This window comes from Linepithema humile, chromosome 5, assembly GCF_040581485.1.
Source record: "Linepithema humile isolate Giens D197 chromosome 5, Lhum_UNIL_v1.0, whole genome shotgun sequence".
NCBI classification, from domain to species: Eukaryota; Metazoa; Arthropoda; class Insecta; order Hymenoptera; family Formicidae; genus Linepithema; species Linepithema humile.
In genome coordinates, this window is record NC_090132.1 from 1,820,515 (window position 1) to 1,848,157 (window position 27,643).

Here is a 27,643-nt window from a genome sequence, read left to right on the forward strand (position 1 = left end):
TAACGAAAACTCCGCTGGCTTCCAAGTTCAATCGCGGCGTGTTGCTTCCGCTCGTGTAATTAAGGCGTAAAACGGAATAGAGAAAATCTCGCCGTGCAGAGTCGCGTGAACACACGCATACACGCACGGTTTTCGGTTTTACGTGTATACTTCGCGCTCTTCTCTATATTTATAGCTAGAGATAAATATACACCTTGGCGTAGGTCCAATCGCCCGTGTATCCGCGCACAGTTAGTTCGGCTACGGGAAACGGACAAACCCCGTAATAGTGGAGCTGTGTCAGTGCTATTAGTGACGTCGCGCGCGACGTAGAAATCGAACGTGGATGCGAGAGAAAAAAGATGCATAAGATTCGCGGATAGAGGCGAAAACTTTCCCCCCCGAGGAGAGTGCGAGATTGCGAGAGACTATATCCACTTACGATGCGCTTGTCGTTCGATTACGCGATTGCGATGCGATTACCGTGCACATCCGGGATGGAAGATACTCCGACGACGAGTGCCCGTTTTTGATCGGCCGACCGGCACAGTCTAGGATAAATTTAATTCACGTCGGCCCGCTGTATTTGGGTTAAATATCGGCGCCGCTCGAGTGAGTAGTACATCGTTGTGCATCCGAAGCGATTGATTGCATAAGAAATAAATCGCTCGTCGATTGATCGCAATCGGGGAAAACGAGGGAATGCGATTGAGCGTGCTTCCCTTTCATTCTTCCCGTTCCAATTTTACATAGTTAAAGATTTAAAGAGAAACGATAACGTGGCATTGAAATTTTATAAATAAACCGCCGGTGCGCATGGTTCTTTAAGTGCCATGCTCGCATATGTGTGTGTATATGCGCGAATTGTCAGAAATATGTGAAGCTACAATATGTAGCTTCTCTTTCGATCTTTCGTTCTTGCGAATGTTCGCTGGCAAGGAATTCACTAATTAACTTTAATTTTTCACACATTTTTATACCAAGCGTGATTTCCTTCTTTTTTGCACTTACAACTGTAATACTATAATATTTTTTGTAAATCAAGATTATCATTCATTAAACAGAAATTTAAAATATAAATTTGCTAATTTTAGATTTCGACTTTATAGATGCAAAAATAATCTTTGCGTTGAACTTTAATTATATTTGGTTTTAATATCTGTTACGTTAAGAATCAAGAAATTAATATTGGCGTTGGTGGATGCCGACAAAAGGATGATGTGCAATATATGAAATTCTTCCTTATAAATTGTGTGCCTTTTTAAATTTACCAGTTTTTTAAATTTACTCAATAGATATGCGAAAAAAAGACGACTTATGCAATAACTTATTGATGTTAATTTAATAAAACTAGTTCTTTCTTCTAGAAAACTTTTGTATTTAAGAATTTGGCACATAAGTTTTTCCATCTAAGCGTTCCATTCTTTTGCTTTTTAACAAATTATTCTTATTACTGTATCAACAATGCCATGTAATACAGTTAAAAGATACATGAATAAGTTACAGATAAAAGTGTTTCTGCGATTGCGATCTTAAAAATGTTTCAAGCTATAACAATGCTTTACTTTTATATAAATATTTTTATTTATTGAATAGAAATGTTTTTGATATATACGAATCTTTATATATTAAACAATATATAATATATAATTTATATATTAATATTATCAGAAACATATGTGTTATCTGCACGTTTAAAAAATTTAAAACCTAATATAAACGTTATTTTATTTATTAGACAAACTATTTTACTTGCAAATAAATATATACTTGTTCCATTTCGAGTACAGATAATATAAGAAAACAATTGAAAAAAACGCAGGATGCACTCCGCGTATTCATCTAAGAAGGGCGATCCTCTTTGCCCTTTGGGTTTTCACCCACAGGTTCGGTGGCCAACGCGTTGCAAACGATGTTTCAGGTAATTGTTTTCGAAAGCAGATGCTAAGATAATAAAAAAAATGCATATTTCGAATTGGCGATTGTTCCTCAGGGACTACAAAGAGCATGGAGGGAGAAGAAACAGTCTTGGAGACATCACGTCTTCGTCTCCTAGTCTTTCGTCGGATTTATCGACGCGGTAGGTTCTGTCGTCATGAATTGGACAAAATGTCCATTGTTACATAACGTGCATTTGTTGTCAGTGCGTTTCTCGGAATCTCAAATATTCGATCTCTTTAATCTTTTGTATTCAACGACATCACCTACAAAGATAAGATAATGATAGTTTATTTATCGAAACTTTAACGAGTCTTCTTCGATCAAAAATCAATAAATTGAATTTCAGAGAGGAGAAAAAGTTATCTTTCCAGAACATCTGCTTGAATGTACACAATTGTTTCCACAAAAGAATTTTTAGTTTTAATGTTAGCACTAATGTCTTATTTCTTGCAAAAGCAAAATTAATCTTGCAAACATAATTGAAATATTTTAGCCTGCTGGGTAAAATATGGACACTTGTGCATTTTTACATAATAAAAATATTGTATTGTAACAAAATTAATTTTCTCTCTGAGATTTTGTAAAGTAAATTATCATTAAAAAATTTGTATTATCACAAATAATGACAATTAACGTGTACTTTATCAAAAATATGATGGCAATATGATTTATAGTTCGTATAAATAGATTAAAATTGAACAAAATAAAGCTGCATTGTCAAGTGATATTTTTTTCGTAAATATATTTTAAAGTGGCTCCGAGAGCAAAAGAGTCTGGTCTTCCGCTACAAACTTAGCGAAAAATGAAACCAAGAATAATTATCCACAACCAGCAACGACGACTGGATGGACATCTTTAATGGATCTCTCCGCCATAGATAAGGCTCCAGAAGAAGCTGCTAAATTAGAAAGTAATAAAATCGGAATATTGATAGCAATAAAATTAATATTAAATATATATATATACAATATTAAATTTTACAATTATAATTATACAAATTTATGTGTTATCCGCAGACGTTAGAAGACCGGCAAAACTTCAAATAAAAAATGTGATAAGCAACACTAACGGAAGTGCTTCGGAAAACGACGTGGAGTTTATAATTCAGGTATTTTTTTCGTTGCTTACTCCACTAATGCATGGAATGCTTTCTTTGTCGCCATAAAACACATATACATGCTTGTAACCATTTTTTCTATGTAAGTGCTCTTTACACCGACTTACAATTAATTATACAGCAGGCGGTAGCGTAGTGGCGTTCAATGATAAGAGTGAGCAAATGTGAAAAAAACATCATTTTGCGCTCTCATTTTATTACACTACTTTAGGTAAGGAAATCACGGCCAGCACCGTCGAAACGGGTGGTCGAGGATGGGCTGGATAATGTGACGGTAAAGGCAGAGGAGACCGAGGAGGTAAGACGACGTATCGTCGCTTTCATTACTTTGACGTACACGAAGATTCTTGCGACGAATAATAATTACATGTTGCCTATCGTATCACACTGTATGCACTTGTGTACATACATTTTTCTCACCATGTTTTATCGTGAATTACGAAGCACTTGCGATACTGTCAAAACGTTCACTAAATGCACTACTTCATTTAAATGTTAATTAACTCGATCAAGCGTTGACTATATAATCACAGTTACGTCCGCATAATCTACAAAGAAAAGTTTAAGAAAAAATTACGATATTTATCTATATGATAAAATATAATATATGTATATTTGATGTATTTAATCCTCTCAGATCTGACACGTTGCATTACAAAAGAAATTGCACATATCAGTGCAATACAAACGCAACATTCTCTTTATGATCAAAGTGTTTATGTACTTGTGAATTATTCATGAATGTCAGAGGTGAGAGAATTAAACATGATTAAGCGTATAAAAATAACGCGACACGTATTCCTCGTAGAACGAGATAATAAAATTGAAGTCTCAATTAAACGATATGAGAGCAAGATGCGAGAAGGCAGAGAAGGAAAAGAGTGAGATATTGCTGCGTCGATTGGCGACTATGGAGACGATGTCGAACAAAACATCGACAGGGGAAGTAGCAAAATTACAAAAGAAAAATGAAGGTATCTTTTTCAAGATAATAGAAAATCTAATAAAAATGTTTTATAGAAATTATCTATAAACTATTGTATTAGATTTTTTATTAATCACTGCGCTGTCCAGAATGTGTTATTGTTGGTTTAGCAATATGAATTAATATCACGCTCGCGTTTCAGCACTTGCGCAAGAGAAAAACATATTGCTGGCAAAGATAAAAAGTTTAGAAAAAGAAACAAGTGTTAAACCGTTTAGAGGCGACAGGGACAAACTGCACGACGACTTACGTTCGAAATTGAAGGCCGCGGAAAGCCTTTGCGAAAATTTAATGGACGAAAACGAAGATATGAAAAAGGAAATTAGGCAATTAGAAGAAGAGATCTATGAGTTGCAGGATAATTTTAGGTACTATATTTTCGTGCACGCTGAAGAATACCATGTATTCTACTCGCATTTTGCTTTGATTTGTTACGCATGCTTTGTTGGATTTTCCAGAGATTTACAATATATGGTATTCATACTATGTATATAGTATTATGTAGCTAATAAAATTAATAACATACATCATTTTGTATGTTATTTCATCTAATACACCGTTTTAAGATGTAATAAATTAGTTTAGTAAAAATGGCTTTTAAAATAATTATTAATAACAGCGAAAATTTATATATATCAATACTATAAAATTTTAATTATGGAACTAATATATTTGAGATGTTTTTTACTTGGACTACTGCTAATTATAAGGCTCGCACAAATGTGAGTATTTGTAAAGTAAATAATTTTGTTAAATAATGTTCTTTAACTATGTATGTTACATGTTTATCAATATCGCGGTATCTCTGTTCCTTTTTAATAAAGATTATTACTACATTTGAATTGCGAACAGACATTTCATGTCCAAGATACTTATTCAAGGCCTCCGCTCAATGGTAAAAAAACGCAATTCAATGGTAAAAAAACGAGAAACGACTCATATTACGAAATCGAGCAATTTAATGTAAAAAACCTGAAAATTCATATATCAACATGAAAAGATGTGCTTCAAAAAAAAAGAGATCAAAATTTTTTTACAAAATGAGCTATATGAATTGTTGCAGGACGACGATTTGGACGGAATTGAGACGTATGTGATCCCAACACGACGGCACCCTCGCTTTTCACCAAATACGGAACCGTAGGGATATCTTTGGTAATTAAACTCATTTAAAAGTTCACCAATTTTTGATTATTTTTTTACTTTTCTGGGATCACATTTCTTTTTTGCGAATATTCTACAAGAGAAGATATTATAAGCGGAAAGAATTATAAGAGAATTACGTCTTACGTCAAAATTTCGCAAGATTTAATAATTTCTTTGAAAATATAAAATGGCTCCTTTCCTCTCAAATTTTCTAGTTATAAAATTTCTCTCACTTCTTTAAGGAACAGAGATACTTAAACATGAAATATAGTAAAAATGTATCACATCTCAAATGTGTTGTTTACCATTAAATATAATTTTCGCATATAAGGGACGAACAGGCAGACGAATATACCCGTTTACGAAAAAGTTTGGAGCAATCGAACAAAAATTGCCGAATATTATCGTTCAAACTGAGAAAAGTAGAACGCAAAACTGAAGAATTAGAAACCGAACGATCCGCTTTGGAGAAGAAGTACGAAGAGGTAAATATATAATACACAGATGGCAATAATAAATAAAAATTAATTAATTTTTTATCAAAAGAACAGCGTGTCATTCGATCATTGCTGATTGTTGTCTTATAAAGCTACATTTAATTTAGGTAAAGAAAACAGAAGAGATTCTGCAAAAAGTTAGCAGCGCATTCCAAGATAGAACACAAAAGAAACCAACAGATTCCACGACAAAAGTGCAACTGAAAAAGATGGTTGACGAAGTGGAAAAAGAGATAGGTTTGTTTTAACTATTAAATTTTATTACTTTTAACTTTTATTAATTTTATTAAAAGTTGAACTCCTTATGTTAATCAATTAACATTTCAGAGGACATGCTGAGTATCTTTACCAACATTAAAAATGGACATAATGTGGATATACCTGATGTAAAAGCAAAAGAGAATAATTTAAAGTACGACAAACTTTTAAAGGAACACGAACAACTTAAAGAAAAACTTGAGTCTGCTGTAAAGGAATTGGCCAGCGAAAGAGAAAAGAAAAAAGTTCAACCAAGTGTAAAAGTGGACGATACCAAAAATACAGATTTACAAAATGGTATCTATTAATTTAACATTATATAAAAATAAAATAATTAAATATATTTAATTTCTCAATTTTACAGTAAAGAAAAAGTTGGAAGAAGCAGTCAATTTACGTGAAATGGAAAGAAAAGCGTGGGATAAAGAGAAACTAGCGCTTCTAGAAGAAAAGGAGAAATTAAAATCTAAACTTCTATCGCTGTCAGCCGAAAAATTAAAAGTTTATAACGAAGTTGTACAACTAAAGAAAGATCTCGGTAAAATTTGAATTTTATTTTTAATTTTATCATACAATTAATCTCGTCGGTTTGATAAGTCTTGAATATTTATTGTGCATACCTCATTTGCAAAAATTATTGTATAACCTACATAACACGATTTTTGTTGAAATACAGAAACGGCTAAACTGTCGGAGAAAGATACCGCTAATATGGAGGTCGTAATAAACGAATTAAAAGAAAAACTATCGCAAGAGCAAGAAAAGTGTAAAAAGCTGCAAGATGATTTGTCATCGCACACAGAAAGAGAATCGAAAATATCGCAATCGATAACAACTGTGAGTATTTTAATACTCGATAATTCATAGTTTATTAAATTTTTAATTGCAATCTATGTTAATAATTTATTAATAATATATTATTTATCTTTTTCTTTGATTGAAACAGGCTGAACAGACAAAAGCCAAGCTCGATGCTGAAATAAAACGTTTGAAGAAAGAATTGGAAAGTACGAAGTCTACTACATCAACAAAGATCACAAATCTAACAACAGAGCTTGCGGAACTAAAGCGAGAAAGCGATAAACTGACGTCACAACTTAATAGTGAAAGAGAGGCGAAAGAAACGGAAGTAGAGGATCTCAAGAAGAAAATAACTTCCTTGGAGAAAGCTGGACAAAATACAAAACGCATAAACGAAATGAAGCAAACTTACAATGAGAAAATTCTAAGTAAAGTATCATGAATTGGAAGAAACGTATTAATTTAATTAATTTGTTGTTTCAGCTGCTAATCCGAACTAATCCTTTAAACTTTTATCACGGAGGTAATAAAATTTTCAGATCTCGAGAACGATATTAAAAAACATCAGCAAGAGCAAGAGACTTTAACAAAAAGATATCAAGAGCTTACGAATTCAAAGCTACAGCTCGAAAGGGAAAATGAATCTCTGAATAGGTAAACAGCAATTCGACACTAACGGTGTAAGGAGTAAGAATTCACTGCCAACAATACTAAATGCTTCATGTAAAATATCTTCATTTAATCTTACGTTTTATTATAGCAAGTGTTCAGAGTATAAAAAAGACGTAAAAAATATTCAAGCGGAGGTTGAAAGTCTTCGTAACTCGATGAGAACAAAAGAGAACGAATGGCGATTGGAGAAGTCTGTTCTTGAGGTGTGTAAATTTTATCATGTTTTAGCTTTTAATATCTGTTGTAATATTACGAATCTTTATTTGAAAAGACAGTATTATTTCTTCGGATCTTGATTGCAGGCCCAAGTTCGCGATAGTCAATTACCGAATAAAGTTATTGTAATGGAATTAAATGATGAAATTAACACATTAAAGAAAGAGAATGCTACTTTACTGGAGAGAGTAGAAGATACAAAGAAAGTGGTAAGCATTTATTATTCAGTTTTATTCTACGTAAAAAAAATTCATTTTTATCGCTTGTATTAATTTAATCGGTTGTCTATTTGCCTCTGCAATTTATAGAATGACGATCTATCTACAAAATTGAAAGATTACGAAGCAGTTTCCAAAATTCATCAAGTATTGACGCCCGATACTACAGCATTGGAGTCGGAAATTCAGAAATTGAAGAATACTCTGACAAATACAGAAAAAGCCAAGAAGACAGACTTAGCGCAGTGTAAGATGCGCTACGAGCACAGGATCACGGCGATCAACGACGAGATCCAGGCTATTCAGAATCAATTATCGCGATACAAACGAGAACGTGATACTTACAAGCACATGCTGGAAGGCGCGCAAAAAACTATAGGCGAGTTAAAGTCCACGAGACAAGGTAGACTTTCTAATGCATCCTCCGGAAAGTCGGACGAGGTTGGTAGTTAATGATGTAATTTAACGTCGGAAGGAGCACCGGCGTTATTATTTTAATAAAATTATGGAAAATTTTTAATTCTAATATTTTCTTTTATATACAATTTTTTGTAACTTTTTACATTTTATTAAAATAATATCAATCGAATTAGTATATCAATTATTATATCTAAAATATTACGAAAATATATTTTCCTCTACACGTAGGATGAAGAAACGTCGAAAGCCAATGTGCTAATACTAGAGAAACAAATAAGTTGTATGGAAGATGAACTTTCTGAAACAAGGCTCGAAGCTTCTAGGCTAAAGGCCGAATTGGTTTCGGAAAAATCAGCTAGCCACGTTAAAGTCTCCGAATTGCAATCTCGAATTAATGAGGTATTTCAAAGTTAAATCGATTCGATACGAGTGATAAATTTTAAAAACTTTTTTATAAAAAATATATTCATTTATTATAGTTGGAGGAAGAACGATTGCTCACCAGCGGACGCTCGAAAATTCCAGGATTAAAAGTGCGAATGGAGTTAGCTTGGCAAAAGGAAAGAGAAGACCATCAAAGATTGCTACAGGAAACGGCAACGCTAGCGCGAGATTTACGACAAACACTATTCGAGGTATTAATAATTTAATACATGTTAAGTAATATTATGTAATCAATAATGATGTCTTATATAAATGTTACATTTACAGATAGAACGAGAACGTAGCAAAGAGCGACTTGAAAATAAAAGGAAACAAGATCAGTTGAAAAAAGTATTCGACGAAGAGAAGGAAGAAAATAAGAAGAAATTATTAGAAGTAATTGAAATTATACATCACTAACTTAAACAATTATACATTAAAAACATAATCATTAAAATTGATAATAAGTCTCATTTTCTTAATCATAATTAATCAATTCTAGTTGCAATGTGATTTACTTGAACTGAGGGACGCGCACGCAAAATTAAGAACAAGCAACGAGAAGATGAGACGCGAAAAAGAGCGACATGAAAAGGAGAGGCAGGAACTTAAAGAAGTGATATTGAATAAATCTAAATTAGAACAAACTGAGTTACGCAACATCAACATTCTTATGCAACAAGTTCAAGATTTGCTACAACTTTTCCCCGAATTAAATAGTGTAACAGAAAATGGAAAACCCGAGGTATTTACGCCAACTCCGCCGAGACGATTAAAGGTACAAAACATGAATAAAATAATATTATTTTAATAGAGATAATATTGTACAATAATAACATTAAAAAGTTCAAAATTGTAATCTTTTTTAACAAATTTGTAGGGACCAAAATCAAGAGAATCGTCGCCAATGTTGGAAACAAAGAGCGAGATGAAAGGTATTTATCTTAAATATAAATTTGATTTTTTTAAGACAAACTTGAAATTTGACATCGTTTAATTTCGCTATTTTAAAATCTATATTCGGGTTTGCAGTTGTAACTCCAATACTCGGGGAAAGAACAGGGAAATTGGAATATACTATTAAAAAATTAATGGATGTAGCAAAGGAACTTAAAGAATCGAAGAAAGTGACAGACGAAACGAATGCAACGCGCTTGAAAAAAATGGGGAAAAGGTGAGTTTTGCGATGTATAGTCTTTCTTCAATTATTGAGAATGTAAAAAATGTATCGTTACCGTGTGATTTAGATCAACATCAGTAGAGAGCGATCCAGGAAAAGGAATAGTATTGAACCGCTCTAAACCGCGTTTAAAGAGAAAGAGTCTTTCTTTGGAACAAACGTCTGGGCGTCAAGAGGTAATTATATATCTTTTTTGCAAAATAAATTTTGCATGCAAATATAATTATCATATTAATGTAATTTTACAATTACGCTAAGTATATTTTGATTTTAAATACAGTTTTATATCTGAATAAATCTCTGTATATCAAAAATTTATTGTAACTACATATATAATTGAAAATGTGACGGTTAATTATATTTAAATTTAAAAATTAAGATTTTATTCTTGATTCACGTATTAATTTTTGCATGCAATTCAGTCTCCAGCGATTTGGGGCACGGATAGCAATTTGTCGAGCATGCAATCGTTGGAAGGATCGGAAGTCGAGTCTCGTGGAACTAGTCGACAGAGAGATTCCAGTGTAGACAGGTATGCGACATATTTGTCGAATTATATCGGCAATATTGCAAAAATATATTATTTGTTAAATAATATTTGATAACATTATACTTATATGTTGTTATACAGCCGTCTTTCCGGAGGATCGACAAAGAGCGAAATGTTAGATCGAGACAAAAAATATGGCAAAGGGATAATACGAAAATTAACGCATAAATTAACTAAATCATCCAGCGTCGATGACCCAAATATGACTGACTACTCGCTTCAGGCAAGAAGAAATTTAGATATTCGAAATTTTTCTTTTTCGAATAAAACATTATTTATTAAAATGACTGAATATTTAACAGACATCTGGTTCTGAAACCAGTATCAACGAAAGCAGTAAAATGGAAAAGAAGAATTTAAAGAAGAAGTTAACGGCCATGTTCAAAAGAGGTTCGAGAAGCAGCAGGTACGTCATAAAAAAAATATTATAATTAAATAAATAAATGTATATATATATATATATATATATATTGATATAACTTACTTTAATGAAGGTGTGTCATCGTTTTAATATTGCGATGCTTTTCAGCTTAGACAAAAAGAATAGTTCCAGCAGACCTGCTTCGAGGAACTCCATGACATCGGATTAACAATCTTCTACGTGCGATCTTGCTAAGGACAATTTGATGTACTTTGACTAGTCGTCACAAACATTATTTCCTGGGGGTGCAGCATTACATTCGACAATACTGCAATAATAAGGCAGACTGCTCAAATTCGTATTTAAACACTGTGCACCGGGATGATGCGCAACGCTCGGCATCAGAATTGCCGTTTCGCGTGAAGTTATGTACAATTGGAATATGCTCAGCGACGTATGAATAGCGTCCAGATATTTGTGCATTAGAAATCATGTCTGGTGTTTTAATATCGGTAAATGTTTCATGTATATAAAAACTTAAATCTAAAAATAAATAATAAAATATTCAAAAATAAATAATAAAATATTAAGAATATAGTTTCCTAATTAAATGAACCAATGAATGCACGAATATTTATATATGATGCGTACGGTCCGCGCGAGTATACCCCAAAAATGTGTACAACTTTATGTGTGAAGACATTCTTGGCGTTAAATAAAAAAAAATTATAGATTTTTTCGTAAAAAGTAGAAAGAGCAATGCATATATGTACGTGTATTCTTGTATGTTGATAGCGTATAATCGATTTATCCAAATCCGTAAATTTTACGATATCCTCATCGTTTTAATATCCTATTGTATTAAATAGTCTCCATTTAATTTCAATTTACGCAGTTTTTCACACAAACGCACAAATAAAAAAAAGACTCGTGCACGGTCACGTGTGTGTGTAAAACATATCCTTATGTGTAATAGTCAATCATTGGAAAATATAATGTACAAATTTCTGATTATACCCAAAGAAATGATTTAATAGCCGTTCATACTAGATAAGTTTTCGCTATCGGCTTTCACTCGTTGAAGTGAGCAATTAATATCGCACTTTGCACGGTCAACAATACTTGTATACAAAGTATTTTAATTTTAACCTGTGATAAAAACTTTGTTATCTGATTTTTTTTAATTGTCCGATAATTTGAAATTTGTAAATCTTATTACGACAGTAATAGAAATTATCGGACACTACAACTTGTAATTAAAGTTTATAAGTTTGCTCATATCACCTCGTCAGATAGCAAAACCTTTATGACAGATCTGCTGAATTTAAATATGTTCAAAACTACAAAAATTAATTCAAATATAATATATTTTATATGTATTACAATGCTTCAGAAAACAAGTGCATAAATAATTAATGACAAATGTAAAATGAAAAAAAAAACCGGAAATAGTTCTGGCCAAGCATGAGTTTCTTCTAAAATTTCTTTATATACATTTATATTATTTTACAAGCATCTTGATCATGCGACTAAGTCGATTTATGTATATTATGCCGCTGAAAATCACTGAAGAATAAAATAAACAAACATCAGCGTTTCGAGCGTTTCTCTTTCTTAGATTTCTTCTTGTGTTTAGGACTTTTATGCTCCTTATGTTTATGCTTCTTCTTCTCTTTCTTCGACTTTTTCGTCTTGTCTCGCTCTACCCATTTTCCGCCAAGTCTCGAATCGTCTGTAGTTTTCGACACCACGACGCTGCGAAATACTGGTTTCAGGGATTGATTCGCGTCACCTGCTTCTGCCGTTGTCGCAAGGCTCTCCTGCTTTAACAACCTTTGCGGCAAAACCGGACCGTACATATCTGGTGGTATCGCCATCTCCGTATCATTAATCACATCATTGTGATCCGTAACATCGTTCTGTGATCCATCGGTCGCTGGCAAGGTGGTTCCTGGGATCTTAGAAACTCTACTTTCATCATTAACACGTTTCGGTTGCGTCACTAAACTGTCGAGATCCAGTTTTGCGAAGATACCTCGCGGCGGTGACGTGTTTCGCTGTACGTTTATTTCCTTCGGATCTTTTCCGATCAATACTGACTTGACCGCCTCGCTGTCGTCATTCTCATCCGACTCACTTTCGGAATCTTCGCTGCTGCTAAGAAAAATCGCCTTGAATAAATCCTTCTTCTCTTTTGATTGATCCTTAAGTGCAGTGACCGGTTCGGCGGTGATTTCTTGCGTGTCTTCTACTTCTTGAGTTTCTTTATTTTCTAAATTATCCCTCGCATCTTCATTGACGTCTTTCAACGCTGCGGGAGGAGCAATTTGAATGCCTTTGCCAAAAACTTTTTCGTAGGAAGCCTCAAAGATTTTAAACTTCTCGGAAACGGGCTCTAAAGCTTGATAATTATTAGATAAAATATTATTGGAATCGTTATTGGAAATCGTTTCGTCTGCATTTTCTTCCATTTCTTTAGACAATTGAGAAACTTCGTCCACTTGTGTCTCAACCGTATCCGTAGCTTTTGTGAACTTAGATGAGCCACACCAATCTAAGGAATCGAACACCGAGAATCTTGCCGATTTCCGATCCGTCGTAACTGAAGCGCAGCCGACTTTCGGCTCAGGAATATTAAATCTTTTACAAACGATACTTGCCGGCTTCCATTCGTGCCGCTCACGTGTAAGTTTACCAAACATCTTTAATTTCACTGCTTCCTTTACATCCTTTTCCGGATCCGGTTGATCCGTCGTGTTATCTGTACTGTGATCTATACTGTGCATGAACTTATCCGCCATATAATCATTTGATTGCTCGAGCTTTACCGCTTGCTCAAACTCTACGCGTTCCTGATCTCTTTCCCAGTCGGTCATGGAAAGCGGTTGGATGCTTTCCAGTTTATTCTTTTCATCGTTCTTTAAGAAGACGAGATACTGCTCGAATCGTCTTTGTTTATCCGGGTCGGACAAAAATAATTTCTTCGTTTCGTTCTTACTCGAGGAATTTTCCGATTTGTCCACACTTGATTGCATAGATGTCAAAGATTCTTTGAAATTCTCTAACGTTTTTAAATTATCCATGTTGTCCTGTCCGGAACCGACAACACCCCCTTTGACAAAGTATTGCGCATTTAATTTATCCATCCATGAGTTACCCGCCGTTGTCCGTTGACTCTCCAATTTTTTTCTCTCTTCCGTTTGTTGTTTACCATGTAAGTTCAACGTTTTTGTAATGATATTCGAGGCGACGGACGTGTTCGATGCCGCTTGCGGTTTTTTCAAATGATCGTCCGGGTCTTCTAAAATCCGTGCTCTATCTATGGCGTTCAATGGCTCTCGACGTTTATTACTTTCTACTGGAGCCGCAATTGGTGGATAAAATCTGCTTTTTCTAACAATATGTACTGGCGTGAAATCCTTTGGCAATTCGGGCGGCTTAAAGATCTTCTTGCTGTCTAATCTGTCCTTCGCGCGAGCGAAATCCTGCAAATGGTCAGTTTGCGAGCTACTCGGGCCTTCTTGAGACCATCTCGTCTTCGTCTTACGCTCAGGACCCAAGGCAAAATCGTAACGTGACATGTCCTCTTTCTCGTATATATCCTCGTCATCTGCCTCAAATGCACCGACTCCAAACGCCTGGCCATGAATCGACAGTTTTTTGTTTTTATCTTGAACGCAAAATGCTGGAGCATCGAACAGATTGATGTGACTGGAAAGAATTGTACGCCTGTCTAGACCCGAATAACCAATGCCGAAATAATTGTCCTTTGGCTTGCATCTAAATGGCTCGTAATCGTCAGGTGCAAAGGTAATATTGGCGGACTCGTCATCCGAATCCTCAGAATTGCTTCCCATTTCAAGATTATCTTGTCCTAATTGTAACCTTTCATTACGTTGCTTTATCTTTCGCTTTTCTCTCTTTGTGAGTCTAGAACCCACGCCCTGACCAGGCTTCCAGCCCATTTTCTTGAGTAGAACAATACCAACTGTCTCTCTGCAAATTTAATCAATGTGATAAATTAATATAGCTTTTTCCCATCTAAATAGAATATAAATTAAACAAACAATAAATGATTAATGCATTGCTTTGTCCAATCATTTCTAACTTAAAAACATGACATTAACCATAAAAGATGAAAAAGGATAGAAATTAAAGAATATCATTATTAGTTTTAATAAGTACTAACTTGGCAGGTTTTAGAAGATCTTTTAAAACAGGAGTACCAGGAATAGGTCCACTATTATCTTGATTTATCCTTTCTCTTTTCTTTCCTCTCTGTCCGTGATCAGCGTAGTCACTAGTAGCTCGAATTCCTTTGGGAGCAATTCCAAACAGACTTGTGTCTTCTTCATCCATAAAGTCTTCTGGTCGCTGAGTAATATTATCCGCTTTACTACTTCTGGAAGATTTGAATTGTTGCGGTCTCCAGCCATCGCGAGTGCCAACGGTATTAAAGTATCCTGCTGAAAAACCACCTGTAAACGCCCCGTGAAATCTACGTCTACCTTGGGCGTCATAAGCATATTGCTCTTCGATTGTAACAGGCTTTTTCCGTGGAATATTCTCTGCAAAATTGAAAGTTTTGATATGTGATACAAGATGGTATAAACTTATACAATAATTTATGCTACTTACATACCTTCGTCCAAGGGATCAAGAGCAGCGCCGAATGTCGCGTAATTTTCTTCTTCCGAGTCGCTCATTTTTATATAAACTTAACAATAAATTTAATTCTCAACGTGTGATTTTTTTATTCTTATGGTTAAACATGGTAAATTCTCTCAATTCTTGTGAGCATCAAAAATAATCTTTGAGGTTAGAAAAGAACTGCACAACTCACAAGCATACAAAAAGTTAGCAGACGGTTCTGACATTAATGCGCGTTCATTAGTCTCGATGGTAAGCAGCTGAATGCAACCAATCAACGATGTACTATAAATACAAGAATAGCAGGATAAATTATTAGGTTTATTTATTATTTTATTTTATTATTTGGCGAAAAATGTAATCTATATCTCTCGTCGATTTTAAATAAGCGTTATTTTTATTTCAAAATTTATATAAACGCGAATTATTTGTTTTGCAAATTACGTTGCAATACACCTTGCATCGCGAATTTCACTCTTGGTTTAAACACTTAGATCTAGATATTCATGCATCATGACTGTATTAAAAATATATTTTTTGGTTAATTTAATATCATATGTAACCTGTATCTTATATTGTTTATTTGATATTTAATCTCTTGCGTATATCAAAGATTTAAAGATACCAAACTTAGCTGATGTTATAATTTAAGTATATCTAGATAGTACTTTTATTCAGAACTGATCGAATATAAGCAAAAAGATAGTGAGATTGGGTGCACACGCACATGATTACTGTCAGCAAAAAATGTTAATTTAATGACTGAATATTGATCGTGAAATTTCAGTCCAGTACAAGAACAATATGTTTGCACGTCTTTCAAATATTTGAAGAATTTTACCGTTGAAACATCCGGTGAAATGGCAATGCTCAATTCATTTCGCTCAGCATGGGGCAGACTTTCAACAACCGGTAAGCAAATGTACTACGGAATGGTGTGTTGATATTACATTTCTTATAGCGTGTTGTTAGCGATTCTCGCTTTGTCTTCCTGTTTTTCTACGTGGAAATTTTGAAGACCGACCAACCTGAGACTGACCGTTTGTCAGTCTTTATTAATTCTTTTTGTATCTTATTGTTAAACTATCATTACTTCATATCGTCGAGAATACGGACGTGATTACAGCGTTTTACATCGAAGTATCGAGCAACGAACATTTATCTGTGCTTGCGCGAAGACTTAACCTCACTCAAAAACAGTTTTGGAAGTTTCGTTGTATATATAGCGTGCTCGGTGTCCTTTTATCGAGGATAAAATCTGTATTCGCCGAAAGGTTCATAAAATTGGACAGAAGACAACAAGAAGATATAAAACATGTAAATATATGTATAAAGAAATATTTTTAAGGAACAATAATTTTATCTACATAAAATATTTATGCATATATTTTTGTTTTATCTATTTTGCTAGGCAAATGACAGCAGCTGAAGAATTTGTCAAATGTCTTGCCAATCTTCTAGAGGAAGGCATGTGCGATGAAGCTCAGATAATTTTTGAAAAAGAAAGAATTGCAGTAATCCGAAGCGTTACCAGCGAACTTGTATCTGTCACGGCTAAATATCTTACAGAATTTAATGCACAATATGAGTCAGAACGATTCGAATGTTGTAAGGCAATATTGAACACTATAGCGGAAAAATGTAACCCCATGGAGACTGTGCTTGACTTTCTAGAACAGATAGAATGCATGGACAATGATATTAAATTTTGTGCCATGTTGAACCCATTGCGCATATGTATGATAAAAATGAAAGACAAAGAAAAGGCTATTGAATGGTGCGTCAGTACCATCAAATCATATATTGAGGATTTGCCTTTTCCGAATGGTGATCCTGATCGGGATGATGCAATTAACAACAGAATTATAACAGTATATACAGAAATCTTATCATTCTTGGAACCATTGGTAAAAGAGGCAGTAAAGATTAATTCTAAGCATGAAGAAAGATCTCTATTAGAGGATTATCTTTTAAGTCTTCTCATTTCTTTTTATGGAAAACCATTTTGCTACTTGAGCAAGAGTAGCTTTGAAAAAGTATCGTACAAGGTACTTACAAAGAATATAATAACATTGGCATCTTGCCTTACTGGAGATATATTATATTTTTTAGATATTGTTAGCAAACGTTATAGAAACATCATCCGCAACGCAGCGCACGATAAAGATGTGTATACTAAAAATTATGAATGCATCATGCTCTTTGAATCCAGTAATAATATATCTAATTTGGCTTATGCTCATTTTTATTTTCATATAATTACTGAAAAAAACCATTGGAAAAATGTACCGCAAGTTTACACTCCTTACTATATTTTTGAAACGTGCGGATATCTTTTCAAAGTACTGCTTTGTGACGAGAGGGAGATTTCAATTTCTACCGGATTAACTTTTATGGAATATGTTGTAAAGCAAACTCCTCCTTGCTCCATAAATTCTGAAATGTTAGGATTGGGGATATATTTGGACTTGTTTGAGCCACTTATTACAGTAATGATTTACTATGATAATGATAAGGAACGAAAGAAAGCAGTAAACGTTTTCCAAAAATATGTCGACATATTTGACATGAAAGCTAGATATTCAGTTATCTCGCATTTATACGAAACCAGTGAGCATTCTGGTCTACTCAGCTTAATCATTAATATATTTAAATCTTCGATCATTGCTTGTCTTGATTCGACTCCACAGAGTTCTTACTTTCTGGGAAAGAATATGGAATCGATGTTGAAAAAGATTTGCAATTTGTCACACGGTAGTTCATCGGATTTAGTAGAGATATCGGATGAAATCATAACTTCGTTAAACTTGTTGAGATTCTTATTTATCAGAGATCAAAACAATGAGACCGGTGTTTGGAATATCACCAACATTTTACAGACTCATTACCTAAAACAGTTGAGAGAGGGAATAGATTTATGTAAAGCACATTGGAAAGTAAAATTAAAAGACTTAAAGCAACAACAGATACACGATTATTGTACTAAGATACAAGATTACAATCAAATGAAAAAGAATCATGCAGAAGTCACATTAATCATCGGTGGTGAAGAATTACCATGCATGCCAATTTCGCAAAAGATAACTGTATGTTATCAAGCCCTCAATAGTTTAGATGTGATGGAAAGTATTCTTATCAGAGTCAATGAATGTATTAATGTTGGCAAAAGATGTTAGAGAAAAGTTCAGAAATATGCTAATTAATAAAAATGTAATTTTCATTATTCTTCAATAGAAATTATTATCGATAATTGTATAAGCGATCATGAAATCTTGGGCTATCATAAAATTGTGAATTATTTGTAGTTCAATAAAAAGTTCCTCTTTTTATTGCGTGTTTTATTAATTGGTACCTTTTTATGTCTGTTATGCGATATACAAAAGTGATAAATTTTTATGTAATATATTTATATATAATATATATTTCTAATATAGATTAGATTTTTAACATATAGATAATTTTAAAGGTAGATATTGATTTATTAGGTTTTAGATATTTATGGACTTCTAGGGCTTTGCAGGCCGATCAGTTCGAAAATGAAAATAACAGGAAAACGGAATCGCAACAATCCGCTCACGAAGAAAGTGACGAAGAATATGAGAAAAATATTAAGATCAAAATACTTGGTGCCTCCCTAAAATTTGTTCCTGATATGGGATGGTCCAAACAGGCTATCAGTGCTGGTAATTTGACTTATAATACTTTTTTTCTATACTTTTAATTCTCTAAAATAAATTTTTTTATACTGTAGATTAGTAAATTAAATCAAATTAAAAAAAAAATTTAAAACGTGTTTCAAAACTAAAAACTAACAAATATTAAGAATGTATCTTATATTTATAAAGTTGTATTAATCATTATTCTTTATGAAATCAATCTTTTCTTTCTAATTATAACATGAATTTTTGCAGAAAATATCTATAAATATGCGTTAAAAATTAGATTTTTTAAGAACATATAAAAAACATATTTTATATTTTTAAATTTAACAGGTTTTATATATGGCCACATTTTTTCAAGGATACAAATTAATTCTATGAATTAAATCTCTATGTTAGATTGTTATTTATTCGCATTATGGATTTGCATTTGTTGAAATTGTTTTAACATAAAAGTAAAATAAAATTATGTAATCGAAAGCTATGGTGCCTAAGGTGCTGAAACAATCGGATATCCAGGCGTAGTACATGGACTGTTCCCAAATGGCGGCGCAGACTTGGTACATTATTTTTACTCTACGTGCAATCGCCAATTGAACCAGATCCTGGAGAAAGAGGCCCTCGAAATGGCTTCTACTAGTGTACCAAGGAAGCCGGAAGAACAAGTCCGCGATGCACTGGAGAAGCGGCTGAGAATGGTGATACCGTACAAAAAAACCTGGCCGCAAGCAATGGCTATCATGACCTTACCACCAAACGTACCGGTCTCTTTAGCAAATTTATTGACTTTAATCGATGACATTTGCTACTATGCGGGCGATAGATCTGTCGATGTAAGTCGTGTCACTATATTTGTATCTGTATTATGAGTAAGATATCTTTCGGATGTGTTGTTTAAATTCTATATATTTCTCACTTTGAATAGTTTAACTGGTATACCAGAAGAATGATATTGGCAATTATTTACAAAGCTACCGAACTCTATATGCTGCAAGACACCAGTGAAGATCACAAAGAGACCTGGCTATTTCTAGAGAGACGAATAAAGGATGCTTTACAAATGTACAAAGTACTTTTTAACTCGGGATTATCGTCGGATAGTACTTTAAAACTTTTTGGGGAGACGGGTGCTGCTGCTTTTGTAACGGTAAATATATTTCTTATTTTTATCTTCTTTGTCCTATGTTGAATGTAAAGAAATTAAAATTTATTCCGAAACTGAACAATTTTTAATATACTAATATATATATATATATATGATTACTTTTCTGTTCTAGGCACGTAATATACTCGGAATGAATTGTTTCAGAAATAACCGAAGGTTTTAGAAAAATAAATAAGTAGGAAACAAAAGAAAAGAGTTATAGATAAGCACAAATATAAATTATTTCTTAGTAAACTAATGATTTGTTCTTTCTATTGTTGTAAGTACCTAGTCTCAATAGGAAAAGGTGTAAGAAAGGTGTACAAGTACGATACAAAGGAAAGAAAACTTTAGTATATATAGCTAATTTATCTTACACAAGTAATATATATATTTTAACAAAATCTGTACAATAAAATATATATATATATATAAGTAGTAAATCTAAATGATCTCCATGCAAAATATAAAGATATAAATCGTTGCTTACATACAGTCAACGTTTAACAATTAAAAAATATTTTTGTTTACCCTGCAGTATTGTCATAATTAAGTATAATCGTCCAGCGTTAATTTTTATATAAAAATTTCACTAACTGCGCGCATGTACCGTTATTATCGAATAACGGGGGAAGTCAGATCCTACCCGTGACGATTTACGAGCTTACAATAGAAATTTTACTGCAAATCCTAAGATTTTACATAACTTGTAATAAATATAAAATACTTTAAATTCAATAAGAAATGATACATGTTTAATACTCTGCTGAAAAATAGATAAATGGAACATCCATTTTTTCAACTATTTACGAACTATTATTATTCACTTTATGTTTCTCAATATTAGATAATGATACATCATGAACAGAGTAAGAATATCTTTAATACAATATAATACTGGAGATAAAAATAAAAATTTCGCAAATGTCTTAATAGGTGCCTCTTGCTGCCAATTCATCATAGAAATTTACACCTTTCATTCTATATCACTTTTTTTAAAAATATATATCTTACATAATAAAAATAATTTCATTATCAATCTCTTTAATATTTTCTATCTCTTTGTCCATTAAGTCTCAATAGTGTGCTTCTTGAATATATCCCTTAATAGTTTTTGGCAAAGGCAATTTGTGTATATTATCTAGTCTAGTATTTTGACGAATAACAAAACGGCAAAGATATTGTAAACTTCTTACTTGCGTAAACCTGCTTACAGGTTTTGTTAATCTGACTGGAAACGACGGATATCCTGGATACTTCGGCCTTGAATAACAAATAACAGCTGATTGGCTAAAGTTCATGGAGTGACTTATTAAAGCAGCCACCGAAGTAAAGCCTTCGCTCTCTGTGCATTGATTGCATAGAGAAAATAAACCACCGCTATGTTCCATACGCGCATGCAACATTTTTCCAGACGATTTAAAACTGAGCGTTAGGACGTATCTATAAAAAAATATAAGAATATTTAACATGAGTAAAAATGTGTATAAAATTAAATTATTTAAATTATTTTGCACCTGTCATCTGATGAATCTCGAACCAAAAATGCACCATCTGGTTCAGATATGAGCTTGGCATCAGCTTCATCTCCTGATATAGGACCCCAATACCATCCATATTTGCTTAAATTGAGCAGTTCTTTTGCGAGACTCGCTTTAACTTTATTCTCATTACTTAAGGTTTCATTTACATTGCCAGAAACTTCCGCTATTGCACTAGGAACTGCTGTTATTGCATTGGAACGATTTGGTTGTGTTATTATTACATCACTAGTGGTCACAATATTGTGTGCTGCTCCATTTTGTTGTTCCATTAGAGCTGCATGAAGATTCATATCAGTTGCACTATAATGCATATTAGTATTAGCTATATCTTCTTCAGTACCATGGCAGGAATTTTCAAGTACATTGCCCAATCTACTCTCATGCAAAAGTTGTTCATCTGATGAGACTTCCTGCTCACTATTTGACAATTCTTGTTCTTGACAAGAATTAAGAGACTCATGGATCGATATAACAGCATTTTGGTTTGTAATAGGAGAAGAATTTGTTTCCGTCTCCTTGTTCTGAAAGAAGAAAACACTGAAAATTCACTTTAGAAAAAAATAGGGTACATTGTATCGCAAAACAATACACCTACATAAGCAGACTATAGAAAATAGTAAAAAAAATATGCACTTACCTTTTGTTTGGATTTGCACAGATTTTTTATTTGCAAGTGCTTCTTGATATTCTTAAAAAAACCAAACGATACTTTACTACTTGAAGGATTTTTGAACCTCTGTTCCATTGCCTTGATATCGTTCATCGAGTCTTCTCTCTTGCATTCGTGTCGCGAATTATTCTCACGTCGCCAAATAAACGTTGCAAGTCCACCGTTTGTTCCATGCTTTGACTTCTGTCGTGCGCCTACCCGCTCCGCAGCCGTACTCGCAATCGATTCCGAATCCGAGTTCGGATTTATCATGTTTGAGCGTTATGCACGAGCTCTCGAAACGAATTATTCTACCTGCTGCTTTTGCTACTACGGCATCTGCACACGCCATCTATTTCTCGCGGCCGGTGTAACACGACCGTAAACAACGGTATTCGCACCCGGAATCAAAAATTACAGCGGAATGTCAAAAACTTGTCAGACATCAGTGGAAAATGTATAGCCCTTTTTGTTATCGTTAGTACTTCAAGCATCCAACAGAGTACACTTCGATTAACTCTCAAATAATGTGCTAGATGGAGTTACAGAGAAATTTTTTCCTTTCAATATATAGAAGTGTTTATAACCATAAAATTTATTTTTTAAAAAAAGGAAAGAAAAGCTTCTTTTTAGCAGAAATGAAAAAAGTATTTTGTAAGTACAAAAATAATGATTACATAAAACAAATAATTATACAAGACATTGAAGAAGTTATATGTAAATATATTTATAAATATATGTAACCTACAAAAATACCTACATTTTATTAAACAGCTATACATATGTCAAAAGTGCTATTTAATAAAATATGAATTATATTTTTATTATATACATATGTATATATATTTTTTAGCACGTGTTTAATGAAATACATCAAGTTTGTATTTTTCATATATAAATGATGAGAAATTCAAGAAGAAATCATAGAAGTGGCAAAAAATCAAGAATGAAAGGTACGAACGTTGTTTCTGCTAATTTTAATTTGTATACAAACGCTTGTAAGGATTCGGATTTCATTCTACGTTGAATAGCTACTTCTCAGTGAAAGAAAAACCATCGATTTCACCTTTCTCAGACGCATCCGTTAAATCCTTGAGTCTTAAACATGCACTTTTTCTTTGCTGCAATGACGCTTATTAAATCCAGAGATTGTTAAATCAATCTCTATTTTTTAGCAAGCAATTAAAAATTTATGGGTCACCAATTAAAAATTCAATAATTTAAAGAAAGTTAGTGAAACTGACTCATATATCTAGAAATTTACTATTTTTCGATATTTACCTGATCTCGTAAATCATTCAGACTGCAGATTTTTAATCCGATAGATCCTTAATTTCACAGATTCCTTCTTTTTAATCGTACAAATTTCACAAACGTTTTCACAATGTTAAATGGAGCGCGTTTTTATTCACAAAAAATGTAAAGTACGTTTTCAAATCAATTTTAATTGGATTGGATATCCTAATCTAATCTAATCTATCTAATCGATTCCTCGCTATCACCTCTCTCTGTTGTTACAGTAATCAGTATTTCATAATAATTGCGTATGATTTCCAGGAAATAACATTGCAAGTCTTAATACAGGAAATCTGTGCATGTTATTATTTCATATACATTAGAATATATAAATACATGTTAGATATACGTTTTCTGACTTATGCATTACCCTTATTAACATACATAATTTGCTAAGTCTATCATTTGCATTTATTTTCAAAAGATGTGTACATTAGAACAGATTCCATTCATAATGAAAATTTAGGTTACATCAAACACTTCAGAAAATTCAGATATTCTTGCAGCTACAGATAATTGAGCAAATGCAATTAAATAATAGCTGTATTACAAAATTGAAGCAGCAGTATCGTTACACGAGATTACAATCACAAAACATGATGAAAAATGCGCTACATATGACAAGTTTTCACTGAGAATCAATTTTATAAATTTATCATAAAAAGGCTACCGTTTTAGCACACCCTATATACGTTGCATCTGAATGTTTACAAGCTTCGAAGGATATAATGCCAAGTAACACGACAGCGTTATGCAAGCGATCAGAATGTTCGACGCGATCGGCGTAGAAATGCGCTTTCTAATAGGTCTTCGTTATTTATAGGCTAGGAAGGGAACACCGCGATGTCGTGCGACGTTGGGATACGCTTTTGTCAACGACGCCATCACGCTTTATAAATATAAAACAATCATTTTTTTTATTATTCTACAGATTTTTATCGCAGTATATTTTGCGATTTTAGTTTACATATTCAAAAATTATCGCATTTCGCAGAAACAAGGCTTCTGTGTGTGCAGAAACAGAATAAGGTATATTTGTAAATCATGTCAAAACGCCGCGGAATCAATTCACTCCCAATTTGTAATCACGCATATAAAAAAAATTAAGAAAAAAATACGTTATATATATTATATTTTGTGGAAAAATAGTTGTGATGTAAAATATAATCTTTTTTTCTTTGGTTTTTTTTTTTTTAAGATGATTGGAAGATTGGCATTGAAGTGGTAATCCTGATCGTGATCTGTCATGTTGTATAACATACAGTTCGGTGCAACTTCAAGTATTGCGCAGCGATTAGTCCGACGCCTGACCGAGATCGTGCGCGCACCCGTTACATCATCGGCAAGTGCTTGGTCGCGGCCGCGCGATAATCTCCGGCAGGGGTGCGTTTTGTTTACCAACGGTGCGCGGCTTCTCGTGCTCCGCGACGGGTGCGAGGGGAGAGGCGGAGACGCGCGTAGACGGTTAGTGGTGGCCGGCGCGGCGGCGGACCGCGTGGTAGGAGGCTGCCGCGATTCAATTTCAGTCGAAGCGCGTCAGGCAGACCGAGCAAGCGAACGCTAAAGCATCGAGAACCGGTCGGTGAGCGCTCTCTTTTCCGCGTTACGATTTTCGAACCCTCGAAAACAAAAAGAGAGATCGAAATACAGACGGAAAAAGAAGGAGAAAGAGAGAGAGAGAAGAATAGAAGTTTGTACGCGCGTGCGCGTCGCGCGTGTGGTGTATGAACATAGCTGTGTTTTTGCATCATCGAGTCTCTTCGCGCACTTTTGTCCTTTCCCGCCTCGTCGCGCATTTGATCGTCTAGTCAGTTTTTACGTCTCGCGCGATGTCATAAATCTATCCGCGATTGTTACCCGAAGCTGTAATTCGAGAAGTCGATGATACTCTTCGATTTCCGGAGAGCGAAAATTACACACAAGTCGGTGCGATTATTGGTCGGTTGGCTTTTTGATCGGCTCATTCATGCGAAACGATTTTCAAGTCGGCAATACAAATGGCGTCAGTAGTTCTGAAACAGAGGTTTCGATAATTCGTACGAACGCGAGTTATTGCCGAGGATATCTGATATTCCGTTCAGAAGTTCGAGCATAACGAGATGGACCTTCGCGATATTTGCTCGAATAATTACGTGACAACCACGATAACGATAACCAACGGCGTCGTCGCGCGTGTGTGTGTGTCGCCATGAACCAGAACCATTAATCAGGAGGAAAGGATTGTTTGCATTTGTTCGAGCATGGAATTCGGAGGCTACAAGGGCACCGGGCCTCGTATCAGAGTGCGCCGGCGAGCGGAATTGGGGAGACGGCTCACCAGGAGGCTGTCTCTCGTCGCGAAAATGCCGGCTGCGATTCTCAGCAGAGCAAACCCGCCCGAGCCGAGACCGGTCGAGATCACGGCGATTGCACCTGACAAGACGCAGCTCACGGTGAGTAAAGTGTTCTGTTGATTTATATACATATGCTTGCCGCTTAAGCGATAATCTTCGCTGAGCGTTAATCTAGATTCATAATTGAAGCATTCGGTGCAAGTATGAGATAAGTATATATCATTTGTGAGCTCTGCAATATATATTTTTTAAATATTCTTTATATATGAAGGATTTTTGTGTAGAGGACATTTGTGTAGACTTTACATTTTTAACATTTACATTGTGTAGAGTTAAAACATTATGAATGATATGAATTTATCTCATTTCTACACTGAATAATTTGTTTTTCTTTTTGCTATGTTTAAAAATTACACAAGAGATGTATATTCTCTGTAAACTACTCTAAGAGTGTACAAAAATGAATAATTTTTAATAAATTATAAATCTATAAAATAGGAAAAATAATAAAAAAGATAATATATATCATTTACATTGAGAATAGAGATAAAAATTGCAATACTTAACTGCAGCAGTATAAAATATTTTGTTTTTATAATGTAAAATATACTTCCGAAAGATTTATAAAGATAATTGATTGGGAGTATCGTTGTTTTTACGATTGATTATACGATTTTACATTTTGTCACCGTGACATTGTGAAGAAATACGAGCATACATTTGTCTGAGGAAGCCGGTGCAAATTCCAAGGTAGAAATCGAACGTTATAGACTTAAGCGATTAATGTAGTGACATGCACATAAAGTATAAGTGTTACACTTTATACTATATACAAGAGTAAGAGGTGTTACTTTCGATATTCAATGTTCCCTTTACAGAAATTTTGTATGTCTCATTCTCGTCTCGTAGTTTGTTGATTTATTCCATTTTTTTTGCGTATGCATTGCCAAAAATATTATCTTTATGAAATTAGCATTTTATTTTCAAAATTTTTATAGAATTTTGATTTATTTGAATTGTGTAAAAAAATAGCAAAATGCAGAAAAATATTCATATACTATAAAATTTATATCTCAATATTAAGATATTCTCACGCTTTTCCCGAATAAACGTTGCGGGGGAATTATTTCGCGTGACTCGAATAAAAAATTATCGCGGATGTACGCGGATTAATACTCATAACGTCGTTTTCACATTTGCTCTTTCACGCACGGGAAAAAAACTGTTTTATTATCTATCTACCATCAAGAAGGGAAATAAATCTCTAGCTTCTCAATACGTCTCTCGCGTTTCCGCTGTGATCACAATGAAGGAAGTGTCGGATACATGCTCGATCTCGGGAAAGAAGCGCGTCGGCGTGTGTGTATATGTGTGTATGTCGTTCATTGAACTCTAATGTCTTTTTATACGTAATCGGTCGTAAGAAAGAAAGCGTGATCGATGTTCGGTGCTTTCTATCGCGTGCAAGTGACCTATCTTTCTTTTTTTTCCCCGTTGCAGCTCCCGCATGTCCGTCTTATTTTTCGCCGGATCTCTCGAACTAGGTCGGCGATTTAGCGTGGGTCGAGAAACGAATGTGTAAAGCCGATTTGATTTTACAACGT

General features: G+C 33.9%; 6 protein-coding genes across 13 annotated transcripts in view; 4 read left to right on the top strand and 2 right to left on the bottom strand.

The window, feature by feature from the left end:
* Nucleotides 1–259: 259 nt before the first annotated feature.
* On the top strand, nucleotides 260–12,362 carry LOC105675345 (putative uncharacterized protein MYH16). 3 transcript variants are annotated; one of them, XM_012372387.2, is made up of 29 exons: nucleotides 260–591; nucleotides 1,770–1,900; nucleotides 1,973–2,059; nucleotides 2,673–2,830; nucleotides 2,937–3,028; nucleotides 3,249–3,335; nucleotides 3,846–4,011; nucleotides 4,165–4,390; nucleotides 5,500–5,653; nucleotides 5,773–5,902; nucleotides 5,993–6,220; nucleotides 6,288–6,461; nucleotides 6,600–6,760; nucleotides 6,870–7,152; nucleotides 7,264–7,378; nucleotides 7,485–7,599; nucleotides 7,699–7,821; nucleotides 7,921–8,271; nucleotides 8,479–8,649; nucleotides 8,730–8,885; nucleotides 8,962–9,069; nucleotides 9,176–9,451; nucleotides 9,554–9,608; nucleotides 9,706–9,847; nucleotides 9,921–10,029; nucleotides 10,276–10,385; nucleotides 10,485–10,626; nucleotides 10,706–10,809; nucleotides 10,933–12,362. In XM_012372387.2, exons 2-29 carry the CDS (start codon nucleotides 1,803–1,805, stop codon nucleotides 10,991–10,993), a joined length of 4,182 nt encoding a protein of 1,393 aa, XP_012227810.1. In that variant the 5' UTR covers nucleotides 260–591; nucleotides 1,770–1,802; the 3' UTR covers nucleotides 10,994–12,362. The 3 variants fall into 3 exon arrangements, with proteins under 3 accessions (XP_012227810.1, XP_012227811.1, XP_012227814.1); XM_012372388.2 differs by having other exon boundaries at nucleotides 1,802–1,900; XM_012372391.2 differs by lacking the exon at nucleotides 3,249–3,335.
* Nucleotides 12,214–15,715, bottom strand: LOC105675346 (G patch domain-containing protein 1 homolog). Of its 2 annotated transcripts, none has more exons than XM_012372392.2 (3): nucleotides 15,407–15,715; nucleotides 14,954–15,332; nucleotides 12,214–14,760 (listed from the first exon to the last, which is right to left on the bottom strand). In XM_012372392.2, exons 1-3 carry the CDS (start codon nucleotides 15,468–15,470, stop codon nucleotides 12,354–12,356), a joined length of 2,850 nt encoding a protein of 949 aa, XP_012227815.1. In that variant the 5' UTR covers nucleotides 15,471–15,715; the 3' UTR covers nucleotides 12,214–12,353. The 2 variants fall into 2 exon arrangements, with proteins under 2 accessions (XP_012227815.1, XP_067211614.1); XM_067355513.1 differs by having other exon boundaries at nucleotides 15,403–15,714.
* Nucleotides 15,716–15,922: 207 nt separating this feature from the next.
* On the top strand, nucleotides 15,923–20,472 carry Coq9 (ubiquinone biosynthesis protein COQ9, mitochondrial). Of its 2 annotated transcripts, none has more exons than XM_012372397.2 (5): nucleotides 15,923–16,326; nucleotides 18,925–19,097; nucleotides 19,569–19,906; nucleotides 19,999–20,220; nucleotides 20,351–20,472. In XM_012372397.2, exons 1-5 carry the CDS (start codon nucleotides 16,304–16,306, stop codon nucleotides 20,399–20,401), a joined length of 807 nt encoding a protein of 268 aa, XP_012227820.1. In that variant the 5' UTR covers nucleotides 15,923–16,303; the 3' UTR covers nucleotides 20,402–20,472. The 2 variants fall into 2 exon arrangements, with proteins under 2 accessions (XP_012227820.1, XP_012227819.1); XM_012372396.2 differs by having other exon boundaries at nucleotides 15,924–16,326; nucleotides 18,900–19,097.
* On the top strand, nucleotides 16,333–18,743 carry LOC105675347 (glomulin). The gene is made up of 2 exons (XM_012372393.2): nucleotides 16,333–16,731; nucleotides 16,826–18,743. Coding segments are annotated over exons 1-2 (1,767 nt in total). The 5' UTR covers nucleotides 16,333–16,729; the 3' UTR covers nucleotides 18,591–18,743.
* Nucleotides 20,473–20,566: 94 nt separating the features above from the next.
* On the bottom strand, nucleotides 20,567–22,899 carry LOC105675348 (Suppressor of Cytokine Signaling at 44A). Of its 2 annotated transcripts, XM_012372395.2 has the most exons (4): nucleotides 22,399–22,899; nucleotides 22,102–22,282; nucleotides 21,735–22,035; nucleotides 20,567–21,660 (listed from the first exon to the last, which is right to left on the bottom strand). In XM_012372395.2, exons 1-4 carry the CDS (start codon nucleotides 22,681–22,683, stop codon nucleotides 21,294–21,296), a joined length of 1,134 nt encoding a protein of 377 aa, XP_012227818.1. In that variant the 5' UTR covers nucleotides 22,684–22,899; the 3' UTR covers nucleotides 20,567–21,293. The 2 variants fall into 2 exon arrangements, with proteins under 2 accessions (XP_012227818.1, XP_012227817.1); XM_012372394.2 differs by having other exon boundaries at nucleotides 21,735–22,282.
* A 2,005-nt stretch (nucleotides 22,900–24,904) lies between these two features.
* The window catches only part of LOC105675351 (rho GTPase-activating protein 20-like), a 190,175-nt gene continuing 187,436 nt past the window's right edge, over nucleotides 24,905–27,643 (top strand). For all 3 annotated transcript variants that reach the window (XM_012372400.2, XM_012372401.2, XM_067355511.1), the window contains exon 1: nucleotides 24,905–26,138. In XM_012372400.2, the coding sequence (XP_012227823.1) occupies nucleotides 25,947–26,138 (192 nt within the window). In that variant the 5' untranslated portion in view covers nucleotides 24,905–25,946. The remainder of the gene's footprint in view (nucleotides 26,139–27,643) is intronic.